General features: G+C 59.3%; 1 protein-coding gene across 3 annotated transcripts in view; it reads right to left on the minus strand.

Annotated features, from left to right (window-relative positions):
- Positions 1-391: 391 nt before the first annotated feature.
- The window catches only part of PSTPIP1 (proline-serine-threonine phosphatase interacting protein 1), a 44664-nt gene continuing 24232 nt past the window's right edge, over positions 392-20823 (minus strand). For 2 of the 3 annotated variants that reach the window (XM_040257311.1, XM_040257313.1), the window contains exons 2-15: positions 20146-20246; positions 19751-19825; positions 11338-11372; positions 11006-11112; positions 9241-9303; positions 8537-8635; positions 7641-7686; positions 6645-6724; positions 6001-6099; positions 4892-4988; positions 4275-4365; positions 1969-2024; positions 1632-1765; positions 392-698 (exon numbers count right to left, since the gene is read on the minus strand). In XM_040257311.1, the coding sequence (XP_040113245.1) occupies positions 567-698; positions 1632-1765; positions 1969-2024; positions 4275-4365; positions 4892-4988; positions 6001-6099; positions 6645-6724; positions 7641-7686; positions 8537-8635; positions 9241-9303; positions 11006-11112; positions 11338-11372; positions 19751-19825; positions 20146-20246 (1215 nt within the window). In that variant the 3' untranslated portion in view covers positions 392-566. The remainder of the gene's footprint in view (positions 699-1631; positions 1766-1968; positions 2025-4274; positions 4366-4891; positions 4989-6000; positions 6100-6644; positions 6725-7640; positions 7687-8536; positions 8636-9240; positions 9304-11005; positions 11113-11337; positions 11373-19750; positions 19826-20145; positions 20247-20823) is intronic. The other variant, XM_040257312.1, reaches the window with a different exon arrangement.

Consider the following 20823-nt stretch of genomic DNA (forward strand, 5'->3'; position numbering starts at 1 on the left):
TCCCTCCTCCCTGTGCTCACACACCGCCCTGTCCCAGTGCTCTTCCCTGCCTCGTGTCCGGTCTGCTGCTGCCCTGCTCTAGTCCCTCTGCCCCTTGGAAGCCTGCTCTCTCCCATCCTGGCTCTCGTGGGCTTCTCCCTGATCCCTCTCTGACCCCTCCCCAGTCCTCCCTGACCCCTACTCCCTCCTCCCTGACCCCTGTGGCCTTCTCCCCTTGGCAGCTATGAGTGTGTCTCCCTGGCAGGGACCCCGCACTAGGGTACCTCCCCATCCCCAGCAGACCCGGCACAGACCCTGCTGGAGCCTCAGTGACGACACTGCAGGTGGGAAGCTCTGCTTTCCTGGACTCCTCCCTCCTTTACCTCCTCCCAATGGAGCACGTGGACACAGATGCGAGGAGGAAAAAGAGCGCTCCTTTATTCCCTGTGGGAAAGACTGCTGGGGAGCAGCTGGCACCTTCCCTGAGGGCAGGCTCTGTCTGAGGCCCCCCACAAGGCCAGGGGGTGGTGGGGGCACGGCTGGCCCCACGGGCAGGACAGGTCCAGGGAGGGGCTTCTGTCTCTTCCTTAAATCTTCTCCAGGTAGGAGCCAGGGACAAAGCCACGCTGCCCGTTCCGTTGTACTGTCCACCAGCCGTCCTCCCCTTCCAGGATGACCTCCAGGATGTCCCCCGCAGAGATGTTCAGCTCATCAGAGTTCTGGGCAAGAGAATGAAAACACATCCAGCTGAAGGGGCCTGCTGGGAGGGCCTCTGGTCAGGCTACCCGCCCCAGGCAGTAAGTGTCTTGCAACTGGGCTGTCAGCTGAGACATGGCGGCCTCCTGGGGCTGCAAGAGAAGGCCACTCTGGGCTAGAGCAGCCCTGAGAGACCATCCTCTTGTCCCCTCGGTTTGTCACAACCTGGGGCTTCTTCCCTGGCTTTTCCTCCAAGCTGCTCCCTTCTCCCGCTCCCTGCCTGAGACACAGCAAGCTAGCAAGTCAGGAGCAGGGGTGCTTGCTATTCCCCAGGACAGCCAGCCCTTGTCTGGCAAGCACACCATCATTCTCCTGGGCTGCGCCCCCTCCCCAGGGCACAGGCTTTGGGAGTCAGTGTAGCCAGCCAAGTCCCAAGGAGATGCCTCAGTCCCAGTCGATCTGGGGTCCAGCTCTGTACCCCTTGCCTCAAAGCAGGGACAAATTAGAGTCTCTGGGGATCTGGGCACAGCTGCCCTGTGGCTCCTTTACTCGTCCTCCCCTTGTGGGCTTCAGAAAATCAACCATGCACAGCTGAGGACCTAGTTCCGACTGTGACTTGCTCTGGGCACCCATGGTCATGGGGAACAAGGCCTTTACCCACGCATGCAGAGCCAGCCCCTCAGACCGCTTCCTCGGGCAGCCCCAGCTCCACCAGCTAGCTGCACACATGCATAGCCCCAGCAGTGCCCACACCTGCCTGGACACCACATGACCCAGGGCCTGGTGCTGTTCATGAGCTTTCATTCAGCAGGTGTGCACCAGGTCCCTCCTGAATGCCAGGTGCTATTCTAAGGGCACCCACCCCAGCACCCTCAGACTGCATGTGCCCACAGGTGAGCACACCCTGGGGCACGCTGGTGTCCACGCAAGAAGGAGGGGAGGGCAGGGGGCCTCACCTGGGCTGTGTAGTCATAGAGTGCCCTATAGTCCTGGCCTGGCACGGTGGGGGGCCCTGGCGCCTCCTGCACGGCGATGGCAGCGTAGACAGCCTCATTCCGGTCAGGGGTAGGAGTCAGGGTCTCTGTAGAGGCTGAGTACAAAGTGAGGCCTGGCGCCCACCCCTTGCAAAAATCAGTAGTCCCCGGAGGCCCCCCTGACTCACAGCATCCCCAGACTTGCTCAGCTTCTTCCCATCCCCCAACCTCCCAGCTGTTGGAGGGCCCATCTGTGCCAAGTAGGCATCCTCTCCTCTTCCTCCCCCCAACCAGGGTGACAGTTGTCACCCCCAATTACCCGCAGAAGCCGCTGACAGTGTGGTCTTGGGACTTCCGTGCAGCAGCCCAGAAAACCTGGGGGCAAGAAGGACAGGCGAGTCGGGGCGGGGGAAGTAGATGAGGCAGGGAGCCCGCAAGGTCGGCCCTAGCTTCCAGGCACAGATGTGACTTATGGGGTGCCCCTGGGCATGAGGGCTCTCCAAAGGGTGGTCCCAGTGGCTCTTCCCCGGCAGCACTCTCCCAGCCCCTTACCCTGTAGATGTCTTCTCAGTACCTGTTCCCCACAGGGCCAAACTGGCGGCTCTGAGACTTCTGTGCTCCAGGGCCTGGGCCCCACACCGGCCAGACCCCTCTCCAGCCTCCCCACAGGCAAAGGAGCTGCCCCCTAGAGCTCAGCCCACTCACACCCTGCTGGGACCTTCACCAGCCTGGCCAGCCCCGCCACTTGCCGACCATACAAAGTGGTCGTCCAGGAGGAAGTGTTGGGCTGATTCACCCCCTTCCTCTGTGCTTGGTTCAGACCTGGACTGAACTAGAGTTATGCAAGTATGTTGAATAAAAGAAAAAAAAAAGTGCAAGAAGCAAGAGGCAGACACTGGGGCACCTAGTACGGAGGCCCGTGTAGGGGCCCTGAAGCAGAGGTGCTGAGAGCTTACATGAGTAGAACCCACCTTCCTGGCCTGGTAGGTTCAAGCTAAGTCTGCAAAGACTTAGCTTCACCAAACAGAGCCCAGGTGCCAGGCATGGCCAGTGACTGGGAGAGGAGTGCAGAGGTGCAGGTCATATAGGCAGAGGAGTCTGGGGAGTGGAGTGGACCAGTTTGGGGTGTATAGGAGACAAGACTGAAAGAGGGACGAGGCCAGACACCCAGGGGTCTTGAGGGCTCAGTCAGGGGCAGGGCCTGTAGGAAGCTGCCCTGTAGTGCAAGGTGGGACCCAGAGACCTTTCCTGGGCAGCGTTTGCAGAGCTGAGGGTCCAGGACAGAGCACATGGACAGGCGAGCGTAGACTTGGCAGGTGTGGGAAGGTCTGATGCAGACTTGCCCTGCCAGGGAGGGTTAGCCCAGCAGGCGGGGGCTGGAGGCGCCCGGCCCCGCTGCCTGCCTTCCCAGGGTCGTCTACGCTCTCGACTCCATTCTTCCCTCCACTCACTTCCCCTGCCCCTCCGCGGCCCTGCCTGGCTTCAGCTGCCCCACCCGAGGGTCCCTGCCTGTCCTCTCCAGCAGCCAGGCCTCCCCTGCGGGACTGCTTTCCCTCTTTTCTCTCGTCCTCATCAGGCCCCTCCTCTGTCCTTTCTCAGCCCTGCCCCCAGTGAGCTCTTCAGACCTGTTGTCTAAGTGACCACCTGTGCAGGCATCTGGCCCTCACTGGGGGTGCAGGGAGGTCCAAGTCCCCTGTGGTTTTGGTGTGATAGTGAGGGTGGGAATGCCCGCCTCCTAGGGTCCTTGCTGTCTCATGGTTCCTGGAGGAGCATGCCGTGGGGCCCACGAGCCTCAGAAATAAGCCGTCCTCGGAGGGCCAGGAGCTCCGTCACCTCCACCCCCACCCACGCCCACCTTTCAAAGGCAGGGCCTCCACTGCACTAGGTTGGAGGGAGAGAGGAGGTCATGGAGGCCTGGGGATGGGGCACAGGTGCCATGTGAAGCCCACGATGCTCCTTTAGATGCCCAGAGATGGGGCACTCGGGGAACTGGCTGAGGGAGTTGGAGGGTGGGTGCACCCTGAGTAAGCTACGGTGCTCCCAGTGGGCTGTCATCACAGGCCTGAACCAGGAGGGCCCTAGGGTCTGAGTCTGCCCCCAACACTCACAGGCCCTGGGCCTAGAGGAGGTATGTGAGCTGTGCAAGTGACACACTGGGGCCTGACGCCAGGACCCTGGCACCTACCACAGCCAGGCCAGGGAAGGGGGCTTGGAAAAAGCCGGAGAATTCTCCAAGAGCACTGGCTGCAGGGCCCACTCCTCCGCCCTGATCCTGTGCAGCGGCTGAGGGGCCTGCCAGTCCAAGGCTCTGACCAGGCCAGCAGCAGAGCTCAAGGGGTGAGCCCGCCTGGAGTCTCTCAGCACAGCTGCTAGTGAATAAGTGGGGTACGACTGTTTCATTCCTGGCTCCCCTTGGGCTGAGGGTGTCCTGAGGCTAGATTGAATCTTGTCTTGTCCCCCAAGAGTGCCCCTCACCTAGACATTGCACCAGGCACACAACAGGTGCCCAATAAATACGTGGGGAAGAGCCAGTTGCAGGAGGAGGGGCCGGCCCCTTCCTGGCAGCCCGCCTCCCCTCGCCCTGCTCCGTGTGTCCCAGCCGGCTGGTGTCCAGCAGGCGCTCACCTCTTTATCATGCCACAGGACGGCTGGACACCAGGGCTGCTGGACAACGGGGCCACCTCCCGATCGTAATAGTTCTGGTAAGGCACCGGCGCTGCAGGTGACAAGTGCGAGAGGCCCAGGCTGACGAGGGCAGGGCAGGCGGGACCTGTGCCCTCTGACACCCCCTCCTCTCCCCCTCCAGGGACCCAGACCGGGGCCCCACCTTCCCATCCTGCCCTGGCCTGCCCTGGTACTTGAGGACGGGGGCCCCTTTCACTTCCCTGAGAGATCCCACTGTGGGTACCGAGACCAGACGTTCTAGATTCAAGATTTAGCGGTGCCAAACCGTGGAGTGGAGGGGGTACTCTGAGGCGGCTCCTGCCTCTCCCTACCCGGCCCCCCTCGAGTGTTACAGTGTCCTAGGCCCTGCCTGTCCCCTCTCTCGAGGAGGCAGCACATTAAGGACCCAGCCAGGGGCCTGCTCTGTCCCTGACCTTCCCCTGGGCCTGGCACCCAGAAAGGAGCTGTGAGCCACTCTGCTTCTGTCCTGGCAGTTGAGGCTCAGAGAACCCAGGCCAGGCCTTCCAGGGAAGGAGGACCTGGACCCAGCAGCTGTGTTGCCCACAGGCAGGCCTCACCTGGGGGCTCAGTGCCTGTGCTCTTGGCCTGGATGAAGCCGTCAATGTCAGCGTCCACACTGCAGCCTTCCAGCGTCACCCGCACCTCTTCGTAGAGCTGGGGGTGGTGGGGAGCAGAGGCTGCTCATTATCAAGCCTGCCTCACTCTTTGGGTTTGAACCCTGACCAGGGACCTAGAGGTGTAACTGCCCCAGGCCTGCCTGAAGGGCTAGAGCCCTGGCTGGCAGCTTCTCCTGTTTCCTGAACGCCTAGTGTGTGCACATTTCTTTGCATCCCTCTCCATCCTCTGTGGGAGACAGGACTTCCTCATTTATAGAAGCGAAAGCTCGGGAGAGTGACTTGCCCAAGATCACAAAGCAGGACGTGAAGTCAGTGCGCTGGGCTTTGGATCCAGCATGAGAGGATTCAGAACTCATACTCCCTCTGCTACAATGAGGCCACCAGGTGGGCTCAAGTCATTTGGGGAGAAAGCCCCCAAAACTCCACACCCATGGGCAGAAGGGATTAGGCAAGTAAGAGTGGTGGGTCAGGGAGTCAGGACTGAAAGGGAGCGATCGAGGGCTGCATCAGCAGAGATCGAGGCCCCTGGCAGGGAGGTGGCCACCCCTTTCTGCTGAGGGGGGCCCACCCGGCACGTAGAGCTCAGTAAGGCGGGGGAGCCAGGACACCCTGGAGATATCTGGGGACAGAAGAGGGACTGAACCTCGGCTCCTGCAAGCACCAGGCCTGGAGCAGGGCAACCCCAGGGTCCCCCAGCCTCTGCAAACCTCTGAGGGCCTGTGTCCACCTCCCCTCCCCTCCCCTTCCCAGCAGAGGGAATAGAGCTCTGGGGCTCTGATAGGAGAGCTGAGGCCTTGGGGCTGGGGCGAGCAGAGAGGGCAGACGCCAGGGTAACCACAACGCACATCTTCTAGGCCAAGAGGCCGTGGCCTGCACAGTACCGAGCTCCCTGTTGTTGGGGCCTGGGGCAGAGGCTCGGTGCTGGGCTCTGAGGCCCTGAGGCCAGGGCTCAGGCCACAGAGGACTAGGTCTGCTCACAGGCTCAGGTGGACTGGCCTCACTGTTGCTTGGAGGCTGCCCTCCCCTCACGCCTCCCCCTCAGCCCCCACCTCATCGTCCTTGACACACTGCATGGAGAGCTGGTTGCAGTGCACCCACAGGGAGTTGCGGAGGATGGTCAGCCGGTCAAACTCCTGCAACTGGAAGGCCTGAGGAGAGATGGGGGTCACTGTAGGGCTGGGCCAGGCTGGGCCCCACCCACAGCGCAGCTGGAGTTGACCAGCCAGACCTGGCCTGCCGAAGCCAAGCCTAAAGGAAGCCTAAAGGCTGGGGGTCCCCACCCCCACCTCTGTGCCAGCCCTTGAGGCTTCTGGGAAGTTGAACTGCCTGTGGGACTCTGCCCTCTGCCCTTACCCAGACCCTACCACACCCCTGGGGTGTGTCTTAAGAGGAGCACTGGACCCTGAATCCTGTCTCCCAGGCCCTGTTCATCAGCAGAGCCCAGGGAAGCTATGGGTTCTGTTCAAGCCTCAGTTGCAGCTTCAGCCAAAAGGAGCGAAGGATGCCTGCCTGCCTGCCTACAGAAAGGGACTCCAAGCACAAAGCCAGGCAGGGAGCTCCCTGGGGAGGGCTTGGAGTGCGTGGATGAGCAAACGAGTGAAGGAAGGCTGGCTTTCCCCGCTGCGGCCCCTCTTCCCCCACGAAGCGGCCGGAGCAGGAATGGTCATCAGCTCTGCACCAAGAGGTCACTCACCTCGCAGGTGGCCCGGTGCTCCTGCTCCCACTCGTTCCGCACCCTCTCCAGCTGCTCGATGTTCTGCCTGTATGCCCGCTCTGGAGGCACAGGGGTCCTCAGGGAAGCCACCCCACCCCTGTGCTCCCTCAGTGCCCTCCTCCTCCCTGGAGAGCCCTGCCCGGGCTGCTGGAGCCGCAGATGAGCGCCCCTCAGGGCCCCTCACCCTGGTTCTGCTCCTGGAGAGCTGCTCAGCGCCCACTGTGTTCCAGCTGCCTCGGGCTGGGGCAGAGCCTAAGGTCAGAGTCTGGGCCTCTCACCATCCCACCTTCCAGATGAGAAGCTGAGGCTCAGAGGGGGTGGCCCTGGAGGAGGGTAAAGGGGAGCTTTGGGAGCTGGTGGCCTGGGAAGCCAGCGGGCTTGGACCGTGAGCTCTGTGACTGCCAGCCAAGGGAGCCTCTGCCTGGGTGTTGGGACAGGCGGTGTGGCAGAAGGCAGAGCTGTGTCAGCAGAGATGAGGGCTGTTGGAATCTTCTGGCATCGGGAGGAGGATAGAGGAGACTATGCCCAGAGAAGGCTGTGATGTGTCTCAGTGTATATGAGAGAGAGAGAGGTGTATGTGCAACGAGTGGGCCTGTCTCCCTTGATCAGTGGCTGTGAAGGTCCTCAGCCCTGGAGCCAGATGGCTTGCATTCAAATACAGTTACCATCACTTATTGGTTGTGTGACCCTGCGCAAGTTAAATAACCTCTCTGTGCCACAGTTTCCTTACCTGTTAAGAAAGAGGGATAGTAACAGTGAATACCTCATAGGATTGTTGTGCGCATTCGTAAAAACATACAAAGCACCAAGAACAGTGTTGGCAAATGCGAGAAAATGAATTTTTCATTTTACTTGCGTAAGGAAGCAAGAGTGAGGAGTGTGGGACTGTGTCCCAGGGTGGAGGCAGTGTGCTGCGGGGGGAAAGATGTCCAGGCTGCCCACCCTCTAAGCTAAGGAGGCGGGCTAGCCGCGTACCTGCCTCCATGGCTGAGTCCTTGCACTGCTTGGCTTTGTTCTGGCTCTGAGGAGACAAGGGAAAGCGGCACTGAGGCCCGGCCCGGGCGCCTCCCAGCCCAGACCTCGGGCTCCTGGCCTCCCTGGGCCTCCCTGAAGGGCCTCTGTCACAGCCTCCTGGCCACCTCTCACAGGGCAGGGAGAGCAGACGCTAGCCCTGAGGGGGACCCTCCGGAACCACTCCAGCCTCACCCCACAAAGGACCACAGGCTGTTTCCAATAAAATAGGAATAAAACAGAAACCCGGTCATGCAGACACATGTGAAAACTAGACCTGGAGACCTAGAGCAAGCAATGCAGACCTGGGGCTCTACAGCCGCTGCTGGACCTGCTGGCTGGGCTTGGGCGCTGTCCCCGACTTGCTGCCACCAACTCACCTGCAGGCCCCTGCCCTCTCTGGGCCTCAGCTTTCCTGTCTGTGCAATGGGCCAAATGTGTTTGTGGGTCCTGGGGGGCTTTGATATTCCCACCCTGGCCAAGAGGCTGGAGTAGTCAAGAGCTTGGGTTCTGGACAGCCTGGGTTTGGGGTCCTTTCTCTGTTCCTGCCTGGCTCTGAGAACTTGGACAAGTCACTCACCATCTCTGGGCCTGTTTCCTCTCTGGGACATGGGCCTACTGAGCCCTTCTCCGAAGGGTTGGGTGAGGGTTAGCGTCTGCCCTGTGGGCTCTGGGCCTGGGCTGCAGTGGGCCTGCTCTGAGGAATGGGTCGTTGGGGGCAGCCTGGAGACAGCAAAGGGGATCAAACTGACTAACTAGACCCTGAGTTTCTAGGAAACCTTGCCTGGGGGAGTCTGCGGCACCCCTTCCTGCCCTGCCCCAGCCCCATGAGATCACCCAGCCTCGGTGACTACACGCACCTTCTCCACCTGCTTCTGTTGACCGTTGGTGCTAATGCGCTCAAAGGCCTGCTCAGCATCATCTGCATCTCGGCACTTCTGCTCATACGTCTTCTTGGACTAGGCGGGGGGCGGTGTGTGTGGAAGGGCGTGACTTGGGGGCCCCAAGGTGAGGCTCCTGAGCCCGACCTCCCTTCTCCCTGTCAGGGGCTGTAGATGGAAAGGGGGCCTCCACACCAAGGACAGAGATCTTGGGGTCTGGAATGGAGATGGAGAAGGGAGTCTTGTTCCCAGGCCCCCCTCCCCACTGGGGACAGTGTAGCCTGGTCCATGCCCCCGCCTCTTCAGAGGTGTGGTCACATCAGACCACCTTCAGGGCTCGGGAAATGCCGTGTTTCATCACGATGCCAGACCCTGAGCACGCGGTCCTTTCAGACGGCTCAGGAGTCCCTTCTCCCTTCACCTGCGGAATCCCCAGCTGACAGCGTGTGTGACCCTGTGGACCACTGTCCGAGACTGGTTGCTCACCCATCAGTCAGGAGCACCCCTCCCCAACAAGGGTAGGGGCCAGAGCCCCCGGAGTGATCTGCATGGCACCCTGGCAGCCAGTGCGCTCCAGGAACCTGACAGGCTGCTGTGCCTGTTGCTGGATGGAAGGCTGAGCCAGCCCTATCCCAAGGCTCCTGGGATCCACACCCCAAACCCAGCCTCCCCTCCAGGCTCACCTCCATGGTCTTCTTGTGGAGCGACAGCTTGCTCTTCTGGACACGGTCCATGACAGCCTCGTACTGCAGGGGACATGAGGCTCTGAGCATGGAGCTGTAGCCTCAGGACGCTCCCCTAGGCCAAGAGGACGGGGTGTCCCTGGGAGGAGGCCCAGCCTCCCCTCCTGGCTCTGATGGGGCAGTAACGAGCGGCCCTCTCCCGACATCAACCTGCTCTCTCACAACTGCTGCTCCCAACAGAAGGCTAGAGGAGCCCGGGGCATGGATGCACCCCAGGTATCCTCTCCCCCCAGGTATCCTCTCCCTGGCCCAGCCAGGACTTGGTCTCTAGCCAGAGAATACCCAGCCTACACACACACATGCGAATGTACACACACTGCCCTTCACTCACAAGCCTCTGTAACCACGCATAGCAATCACACTCGTGGGGACCCCAACCACACTGTAGAAGGTATTATTCTGTCCAAAATAGCTTTTGCAGACATCACAGCCTCACTGGCCACAGAAAAGCTTGAAATAGCCATCCTGGGGCCTCAGAGATGCTCTGCAGGCAAGTCCCAGCTCAGAGAGGTCACCTGCTCCAGCATCTCAAGGCTGGGCTGACTTGTGGGGTGGGCTTTGAGGGCCCACTGTCTGCTCAGGAACCCAAATTTAGAATCTCAAAAGCCTCAGGCCCCAGTTGGGCAGACAGGGAGTATAGCCACATGAAATTTCTGCGGTCAGAGCCACTCATTGGAGCCAGCACCCTGCCTGTGCAGACTGAGAGAGGGCCTGGTTCTCGGTTGGGTCCCTGAAGCTTGGGAGGTGGACATAAGCGTCCCATCCTGCAAGACGGAGACTGAGGCACAGAGAGGGCAAGTGGCTTGGCCAGGACACCCAGCCCCAGGCTGGCCCCAACCATGAACTGTTGCTTTTTTTTTCCCTTCACAGGTCAGTTGTGTGGAAGTTTCCATTTTCAATTCTTTGGACAGTGTACAAAGATGCTCCCTCTCCAAGCAAGAAGTGTTTTTGCGTGCTGACCTCTCCCACCTGTCCAAGTTCCACCCTCATCACTGAGGCCCTGAAAGGCTGATCCTATGTCCATACCTGCCTTCCCAGAGGGCCACATACTCAGCCAATCGGAGAGTCTCAGGCTTGGGAGGGGGTGCTGGGACACAGAGGGTACCAACCCCACCTCTCATCCAAGCTCTGCAGCTTCTCTGACAAGTTGCCTTCAGTCTGTTTATATACCTCCCACAATGGGGACCTCACTTCCTTCCCATGCATTGAGGGACAGCTGACCCCTGTGAAAAATACCCTGGGATGCTAGGGCAAGCTCAACACCTCCCATTCCCCACAAGCTCTGTCCACTTTGGCCTCAGGCAGCCCTGCAGGGTGGCTGCAGTGACTGAGCCCCCAGGTCTTCCTTTCTCCCAGGTAAGCAGAGTTTCTGGTGACTCCCTAACTTAGGTTGCCTTCTTCGTATGCTCCCAAGTTGTCGAGTACCCTCCATAGTCTGCTGTAACGGGATGATCGAAAAGGTCCATGCCCTTCGCTCTTGGCATGAGACACCTCAGTGGGAAGAGCCCCAGAGGGGCCTTCAGGCTGGAGAGCCAGGCCCTGGTTCCAGCGCCCAGCCTCTGTCCACACTCTTCTCTCCTCCAGATCACCATCACCCCCAAGCCTGGGGTGTTGCCCTGCCCTCCATCATGAGAGCCCAGCCTCCACTACCACCGCGGTGACCACTGCAGTCTCCCACCGGGCCCATCCCCAGCACCCGCCTCACCTTCTTCCTCTGCTCCTTCTGCCTCTCACGGAACTCCTCCAGGCTCCGCAGCTCCTCGCGCAGGGCCAGGGCCAGCTGGATGTGGGAGCTGCCCACATTCTCCATTTCTGGGGGCAGAGTAAGGACACTGGTCCCTGGCATCAGGCCTGATGGGCCCCAACCAGTGACACACTCACCCCTGCCTGGACCAGCCCAGCCCCAACCCCACAGCTCCTCTCTGCCACCAGCCTCAGTTCCCAACCAGAATCCACTCATCTCCATCGGTGGGGATCTGCTGTTCCCAGAAGGTCCTGTCCCCCTGCAGCCCAGGGTGGGGAACAGGTGGGACTTACGCTGCTTCAGAGAGTCAAAGGAGGCCCTCAGGGAGCTGCAAAACAGAAAGACCAGGGTCGGTAGAAGGACAGTGAAGGGGGACCTGGAGTCCTGGCCAAGCCCAGGGACTTTTATTTTGGTGGGAGGGCCCTGGGTCACTCGTACACGCTGACCTAGACCCAAGGGACCTTCACTCAGCCCATGACCACTGACTCAGAACTCAAGCTGGGATTTCTGGAATGCAAAGCGCTGTCTTTGGAAATTACAAAGCAATCAATGCCCAACACCGCCCCCCCCTCCACCCCACTCCCACCCCCTGCCCCCCGCCTCCGCCAATGCTCTCGGCTTCTGCCCATCTTCAGGCCCTCCCTCTCTCCCTGGAGCCCCTCCCCCATAGTCCTCTCCCAGATGAACTGAAGCGGGAGAGGGTGGGGTTCAGACTTGGCAGGGGGCCTGAGGATGTCTTGGAGGGAGATGAAGGGAGGCTATAGAGGAAGAGGGTGACAATCAGGGCAGAGGTCCTGAAGGGGAGAGATGTGGGGGCCTTCGGGCAGGAAGAACGGGATGTACAGTTGAGTACAGCGAGAAGCTGAGGGGCTCCCTGGTCCCTGGCTTGGTGGCTGAGTGGATGGTGGTGACACCTCTGAGAGGGCCCAGGAGAGAATATGGGGACTTACTCCAGGGTGCACTGAGCTGGGGGTGCTTGAGAAAACACAGTAGGAGGCGTCAGTGTGAAACTGACATGCAGGAGCTGCCCACTCTAGGGAGGACACCAAGGAGGAAGCAAAGGGAAGGAAGGAGCTGGCTAAGCATGGGAAGCGTGGAGGGAGATGCCCGAGGGTAGGGTTGCCAGGTGGCGTAAATAAACATACAGGACACCCAGTTAAGTTCAAATTTCAGATAGACAACAAAAGCTTTTTGAATATAAACATGCCCCATGTAAAATTTAGAACATACTTACATTTCAAAAATATTTGTTATCTGAAGCTTAATGGGACAGTCTATATTTTATCTGGCAGTCCTGCCAAGGAGGCTGTCACCCAGAGAGATGAACAGAGGTGAGGTCTGAGCTAAGATGTCGGAGCTCACTCAGGACCCACTCCTGTCTGCTGCTGATGGGTAAGGCGAGACACCTCGGTCAGAACAGGACTGATGCGAAAGTGCCTCTCCCAACCCATCCGCTCTCCCGCAGAGGCCTCTCTGAGGGGCGAGCTCCCCCTCCTGGCAGAGGAGGGAGGTGACTTGGAATCCTAGGTGAGGAACCTGCTAGAGCTTCCTGCCCTCAATTCCCATGTGCATTAGAAGCAGACCCTGGAGCCAGATGCCTGGATTCATTCCAAGCTGCGCCACACAGTCTCTGTATGGCCTTAGACAAATGACCTAGCCTCTCTATGCCTCAATTTTCCCATCTGTAAAATGGGGATAATGATGTCACAAGCAAAATGGTTGTGAGGATTAAATGAATTTATATGTATAAAGGTCTCTTAAGACCTGGTGCAAAGTAGATGGTTTGCAGCGGTTGCTATCATTATGCCACCCTTCTCTGAGCCCACATTTGCACACCCTAACCAGTCCTGGGGGTCCCCCAGGCCCCTGAACCTGACCTGAGCTGTACCTCCCAAATGCCCCACCTAAGAGCTTACCACACGCACCCTCCTCTTATCAGAAATGCCATTGAATTCGCCTTTGGGTTGGAGGCCTCCCCTTGAAGCAGCTCCCATAGAGTGGGCTCCCTTCCTGTCACCCCCTACAGCCCCGTGGGCTGATGGGTGCCGAGTCTCCAAGTGCACAGAGACGGTGTGTGGGGGCTGCAGACTGGCTCTGAAGTGAGGCTTGTCTGCTCTCAAGGGTAAAATTCTCTGCCTCTGACCATGGCCCCTTACCCAAGGAGGCAAAAGTACGCTGCCGCTCCTTGCTCACCAGGCCAGCCGAGGAGCCAGAGCCAGTGAGGCTGATGGTGGCTCAGAGGGTAAAGAATCTGCCTGCAATTCAGGAGACCTGGCCTCGATCCCTGGGTCAGGAAGATCCCCTGGAGAAGGGAATGGCAACTCACTCCAGTATTCTTGCCTAGAGAATTCCATGGACAGAAGAGCCTGACAGGCCCATGGGGTCACAAAGAGTCAGACAGGACTGAGCGACACGCACACGCGCGCGCACACACACGCCAAAGCTTGCCGGGTGAGGCGTCCTGTCACTGGCTGCATCCCTGTGCAGAGCAGCGTGCCTGCCCCCTGGTGGCCATATGACCACATGACACCCAGCGATACAGCTCGGCCCACCCCCGCCTGCGTGTGCTACGTCGCTTCAGTCGTGTGTGACTCTTTTCAACACTATGGACTGTAGCCCGCCAGTCTCCTCTGTCCACGGGATTCTCCAGGCAAGAATCCTGGACTGGATTGCCATGCCCTCCTCCAGGGGATCTTCCTGGATCAAGCCCGCGTTCTCTTTTGCCCCCTGCATCAACAGGCGGGTTCTTTACCACTAGCACTGTGTGGTGAAGACTCCACCCACCAGCACCTCCTCACCGTCCTTGCAAGGCAGGCTTCACAAGGGGCTCCTCCTCCCACGGGGACTCAGGAAACTGACCAGCAGAGCAGCAGCACCTGGCAGTCCTCAGAAGCACAGCCTCTCGGGCTCCACTGCTGTCCTCCGGGAGCCGAAGCTCAGAGGCAGGGCCCAGCGGGCTGTTTCAACAAGCCTCCAGGTGCTGCTGGTGTGCATTCCAATGCTGGCCTTCAACGCTCGCAACTCTGCCAGGCAGGGAGGGCACCATCATTAGCCCCATTTCACAGATGAGATAAACAAAGGTCAGAGAGGTGAAGAAACTGTCAGTGGCGACACAGCTGGCAAGTGGTGACACTTTCTTTCTCTCAGCAGAGGAAGGAGGGGTGGTGGCATGGTCACCCCACTTGCCTTGGTAGGGCGTGGAGAGGTCAGGACTCTGCCAGAACCGACACTTTGCCAGCGGTTACACTTGCTTCTCGCACATGCATCTCCTGCCTCAGTCGACCCATTTACGGTTAGAGCTGCTCTAGGCCCAGCACGGCCAACTCTCTACACCCCATCCCTCACCCACAACATGACTACATCCTGCCCAGACCCCTCCCAGAGGCCAGGGCCTGCAGCCTACTGGTCCTCACCTCCCTTTGGACCTCACATCCCAGACACCTCAGAGTGTCTGAAACCGGGCTCTTCACCCTACAAACCTGCTCCTCCTCCGGGGCTCCCTTCTCAGCAAAGGCACCACCACCTACCAGGTTATGCACACCTCTCCCTTATTACCTTCTTTTATTCACCTCCCCAATCTACCCATCCACCTCTCACTGCCACCACCCTAGGCCCTGCCCCATCACCTCCATCCCTCCTGCTTCACTTCTCATCTCTTATCCTGGTTCTTTGCCCACAGTCATTTGGCCACTCACCAGTTCCTCCTATATACCGTGTTCCCCCTTGCTCCAGGGCTTCTGCACACGCTAATCCCCTATGTGCAGCTTCTTTGCCTGGCTCTCCCCTCTGTCTCTTCTGAGCACTTGTTCCTATTATCATCTTAGGTTGATACATTGTCTATCACTGCACTGAAATAAGAGCCTGTTGAACAGGGGTAATGCTTGGTTCTCCTCCCCATTGTCCCCAGGATCACAGCCCAATGCATTAAACTCAATACTCAATAAACCCCAAGGCCTTTCTCAACTCCAGACCACTCAGGGAAATCATCACCAAGATTTCCCAGAGACTTTCGAACTGTGGTGCTGAAGAAGACTCTTGAGAGTCCGTTGGACTGCAAGGAAATCAACCCTGAATATTCACTGGAAGGACTGATGCCGAAGCTCCAATACTTTGGCCACCTGATGCAAAGAGGCAACTCATTAGAAAAGGCCCTAAAGCTGGGAAACATTGAGGGCAGGAGGAGAAGGGGACGACAGAGGATGAGATGGCTGGATGGCATCACTGATGCAGTGGACATGAGTTTGAGCAAACTCCGCGAGATGGTGAAGGACAGGGAGGCCTGGCGTGCTGCAGTCCACGGGCTCACAAAGAGCCAAACAGACTGAGCGGCTGAACAGCAACAACGGCTCTGCTGGGTCTCCACCACGTTCAAGGATGGAAGCCCCGTGCAGGCCTCTGCCTCTGTTGTCAGTCCCGTGTCCTCCTATGTAACTCATCCCATCGCCCTTTTCAACCTGGCTCTCAGGATACTCAGCCCAGAATTCTGCTTCAGACAGTTTGCATTTCCGGCGAAAGTGTCTCCTGTACTACCGTGTGGCCCACACAATCTCACGGCCCCTGCTTTGCCATCTTCACCCCTGCCCCCTGCCAGCCACGAAGCTCCTGCCTCCCAGCTCCCAGGAAAGGGCTCCTCTCACTGCCCCACTCCCCTGCTGGAGGCTGGGCCCGAGTGAGCTGGCCTCCTTAGAGGAGTAGCAGCCCTGATAAGAACCGGGGCCCCAGCTCTCACTGCAGTATCTTCAGTGATACCTTCATTCTCTGAGCTCAGAGGAATAGAGATGATGAAAAAAAAAAAAAACCCTTCTGACAGGAAAGCAGTGTCTTAGGCTTGACATCTGGGGGTGAAGCAGGGACATGAGCATTTAAGGATTCAAGTGGGGGCTGTCCTTGCTCGCAGGTACTGTTGGATTGGCCAAAAAATTCAGTTGGGTATTTCATAACATGGAAAAATCCAAAAGAAATTTTGGGCCAACCCAATACAAAGGTACGCACAGGAAACTGACCCCAGCCCTGCCTTGATTCCCCTTTCTGAACCCCTACCCCGTGCAGCTTCTACAGCTTGTGTGGCACTGAGTGCCCTACCCGGAGCAGGATGAGCAAGAGAGAGAGATGACAGCTTTCTGGGGGAGGCGGTATTTCAGGCAGAATTCACAGGGGAGATATGAGGGCATCAGCCAGAGCAAAGGCCCCAAGGTTGGAAGGAGAGTCAAGGGGAACTTTCTGCAGGGTTGGATATGTGGTTCAGGCAATACTGATAAGCCACCTGCACCCACCTAGTGCATCTTTAAAATGCACTGAAAGAGCTTGTGGGGATTCCCTGAGCTGGGGACCAGTCCTCATTGCCACTGCCCAGCAGATGCTTGCTGAGTTCATGTGTGAACAAGGTGAGCGCCAAAAGTCACCTAAAGGCCAGAATAACCTCGTTTCAATGTATGTGGCTGAGTCTCAGGCCTTCTGGCCAGTCTGAGGTCAGGGGATGACGCCAAAATGCTCTGTCTTCAGGCAGCAGGGGTGGGGGAGTCTGGACGGCTCCCCGCTCTCAGCTCTCGCTAGGCTATTTCTGGGGTCACGGAAGCCCTTGGCTTTGGCCCTCCTCCTCCACCCCGTTCAGTCTATGCACACTCAGCCCCCTCCACTCGTCCTCTCCGGGGCTGAGAATGAGCGTCCCATGGGAGACAGGGGGCTTGGCCATGAGGAGGCACAGGGCTGCCCCCGTCCCCGAGTGATGGATGGGCCCTGGAGGATGAGCTTCCAGCCCCCACGTGGAATAGCCAAGCCAGCTTTGCCAGGTGCCAACCTCAACACAAGCTCACAAGTCTCCATGGCAACAAGGAAGCAACCCATGTTGTCATGGTTGCCACTCACCCTACACACAAAGAGCCCCTCCAGGTTGGTATAGAACAGGGCGACGTGGTCTAAGCCAAAAAGCTGACAGGCAGGCAAGGCCAGTGTCTGGGAGAGCTTCCTGGAGGAGGTGGTGCATGAGAAGGCTCTGGAGGAAGGTTCTGATGCAAAAGACTGGGCACGAGAGTGAGGTCACCCCCAGTGGGCTAGACCCCAGATTCAGGACGGGGGGGCCTTTATTTTAAAACCTTTGAGTCCCCATACCCCCACCACAGCTTGGGGCATGGCACATACTTAGATGGATGATGGAAGCTTGGCCCATAGTTAAAGAAAGCAATGACTTTGGTCTCACCAGCCTTAGGACACACCTCACAGAGCAACACTGACTAAGCACCCACGGGGCATCATCAGCTGAGCTGGGAGCTGCAAGAGGACCGGGCCCGAAGGGAAGAAGCAGGTGGGTGGGGACAGTCCAACCCCTGCCTGCTGCTTCTCTGGCTCTAAATGTGCCCTGAGCTTTCCAGCCTGCAGCCTTTGCCCACGGTCCTCTCCCAGGAGGTGACCCCGCTCTGCCCTGCTCCTTTGGCCACTCCAGCTCCCTGGGGAACCCGGGGTGGGGCTGGTTCTCACGAGCACTGCTCCCAGCCTGCTCTGGAACCTGTGCGGCGGGGCAATGAGGCCCCTGTGGGGTTTTTTTCCTGCCTCTCCTGCTGCTGGGGAGGCTGATCCCTGGGGCCTGGCCATGCCAGCCCACGCTCCAGCTCCTAAGTGGTAGGCAGCAAGGTGGATCCTGACTCCTAGCTCCCCGCCCTGGCCTGGGGCTCCACCCTGGTGCTCCCACCTCAGAGGGAGGCTCTCCCCTCCAGGGACCCCACCCTCCAGCTCTCTGGGCCAGAGAAGGGCTGGGCCTCAGAGGAAATGGTCTAGCCGGGCCAGACAGTCTCCTCAGCACTAAACTAAGCCAGGTGACCCCAATCTGTCTGACTCATGGAGGAGCCCATGAGATCGTAATGACCCTCGATGCTTCTCAAGTATCACTGGGGCTTAGGGCTCTCTGCTTGACAATGTGGCTGCCCAGAGGAACTCAGGAGTGTGATTTTTCACAGCTGAGGACCCAGGACTCAGAGAGGGGGAGTGGCCACTCCAGGGTCACACAGCATATAGGGTAGGGCAGACCTTGTCCCACCTGGCCTCCTACAACCACACAAGGAGTCAGGGCCGCCCAGAGCCTCGCCCTGGCGGCTTCATGGTTCTAAAGATAGGGCCAGATACGGTGCACCTCTCCACCCTTCCCACTGCCCCCCGGCTCCATTTCCACTTTATTCTCTTCACTGGTGGCTTCTCCTTCCCTGTTTTAAGTCCCCTGTGACTCACAGCCCCCTGAGTGTGCCTCACACTTTCTGCTTCCAGCCTGACCTCCCACTGTGGCCCTGCCTGGAGCACCCCCTCCATAGCCCCCAGGAGGGCTTGTCTCTTGCTGGGAAAGTTCTCCTTTTCCGGCAGCCCTGGGAGGTCAGGAGGCAGGGGGGGACTCCTGGATCGTGTTCCCTTGATTCCACCCCTGCCTGGGAATACAAAGAAGGTCCCCGTTCATTTTCCTTACTGTGTCCTGGTAAGGAATGCCCTCCCCTGTACCCAGCCTCAGTCCTGACATTTTTATCTGCTCAACAGCCCACTGGAGTGGACAGATGAGAACCAAACTCAGAGAGGTTGTGACTTGCCCCCAGTTACACAGCTTATAAAGACCAAGCGGGGACTAGAGCTCCTACATTCTTACTGCTGGAGCTGGGTTCATGCTTTCTGGTCCAAGGCAGGACCCTTGGGGATTGAGCATCCATGTCTCCTGGCTCATACCATTCTTCAGCCTTCCTCTAGCCCTCCCCGAGTCTTCTCTGGCTCCAGGTTCCCGGTTGGAAGCAGGGTCACCTGTGTCTTTAGGAGACCAGGAGAGTGTTGTTTATTCATCTCAAGTGAGGGGACCGGGTTCCAGGCTTTGGTGCTGACAGGCTCTGGGGCCACTTTCCTTGAGCAGAGCCAGACCCCCGCGGGGAATGGGGGCAGGGGTGCGGGCAGGGGTTGCTATGGCAACCACAGGCTGGGTCGGGTCTCTGGGCTCCTGGGGAGGAGGAGGAGGACTCAGTCGAGCCCTCCCAGGACCTGGAGTCCTATCCGCCCCTCGGCCTGACTCAGTCCTCACCCAGCAGGGAGAGTCCACCCTTCCTCACCACTGCTAGAACGTTCTCCTTAGCTGCCCTCAAATTGAAGCTCTCTCTGCACCTGCGTCCCTCTCACAGTCTGTACGCAGAGGCGCCGGCCTGGGGGCTTCCCAGCAGCAACTGCCCTCCCAGCCAGGCCTGGGCAGTCCCGGACGCACCTCACCCTCTGAGGAAGGCTGCACTGTCATCCCCTCACTGAGGAGGAAACGGAAACCCCGAGTGTCAGTGACCAACGCCACCTTCAAGGTCACACGGCCAACGGGTGAGGAGCTGGCCCCCCACCTCTGGGCCACACGTCCCTCCTGGAAGCTCGAGCTGAGCAAATGCTGCAGGGGCGTGGCAGCCAGTGGGGTCCTGTCACTCCTCGCCAGGGCTCTCAGGACTGGATGGAGACCCCCAGGGAGTGTGGGCTGTGCCCCTTGCCCAGGGAGTCTCCTGGGAGCTCAGACTGCAGGCTTTTCACCCCCACAAAGAACCTGACCTTGCCCAGAGTGCCCAGCACCCAAGAAAGCTGCCCACCAGCCACCCTGCCCTGGGAGCCACTCAGACCCTCGCTGGCCCTCCCCACTCAGCCCACCCCGGGGAAGCCCTGAACCCTGTTGAAAGGCCCAGAAAGTGCCTGGGGAAGCAGGCTGGGCCCCCTTACTTGATCTCTGTCTGGCCGCCTGCCTTGCGGGCAATCTGCACCAGCTCCTTTCCGTACCGCTCCTCCGCCTGGGCCCTGCAACGACAACCCCCGGGCACTGGTCTTGTCCACAGCTGCTGCCCAAAGCTCACCCTCAGATGGGCACAGCCAGGTGGCAGGGTCTGCCCATGCAGGCTCTGGCCCTGCAGATGCCTCCTTGAGATGGTTAGGCCTCCAGCCCTTCTAAATAAACGTGGCTGAGTTCAAGCACATCTGATGGGACATTAGATATATTTGCCCACTTGGGGGAAGGCCCAGGCTGGGAAAAACAGGGGAATCGCTTAGAGCAGGGGTGGCCTGCCAGCGGCCAGGCTGGCCTGGGGGCTCAGCCACCTCCCTCCCCTCCCGGCGCTCACCTCTGTCTCAGCAGCTCCTCCACGTCCTTGCACATCTTCCTGCCGTCCAGCAGCCGCTGCAGCAACACCTCGTAGCCCGTGTGGGCGGTGAAGTCCCTGCACTGGGACACAGGACAGAGGGCCGTGTGAGGGCCACCGGTGGGGAACCCTGTGTGCAGCCTGGCGAGGACCACGCTGACCACCGCCAGGACCTGGCTTCACCATCAGCCTCCATCTCCCCTATCTAAGGGTGAGTTCTTGGGGTCCAGCACATGGCTTCACACAGGCACACAGAGGGTCCCCCACCTCCCATCTGTGGAGGCATCAGGTAGAGATGAGCCCTGCGGGGATCAGAGCTCACAGTCAGGACGCTCTAGCCTAAGATGGCCTGGGGAAGGGCCCCCAACACAAGGCCCCGTGATACAGCCTTAGGGGGTGCCTGGCACCGTTCACCCCTGTCGTCTTCTCATGAACCCTCTTATCTCAGGGGCCCAAGTGAGAAAACTGAGGCACAGATGGGTGAGGTGTACCCCGGGTGATGCAGCCTGAAGGAGGCAGGCCTGGCATTGAACCCAGGCTGTCTGGCTCGGGCCCACACCCTTCAGTCCTACCTTCTACAGCCTCTCCAAACAATAGCAATTGCTGTTCCCTGACAATCCTCTGTGTGCTGGACGCCACGCCAGGCTCACCCTGTGGGCT

Source organism: Oryx dammah, unplaced genomic scaffold (genome assembly GCF_014754425.2).
Source record: "Oryx dammah isolate SB20612 unplaced genomic scaffold, SCBI_Odam_1.1 HiC_scaffold_16, whole genome shotgun sequence".
Classification (NCBI taxonomy): domain Eukaryota; kingdom Metazoa; phylum Chordata; class Mammalia; order Artiodactyla; family Bovidae; genus Oryx; species Oryx dammah.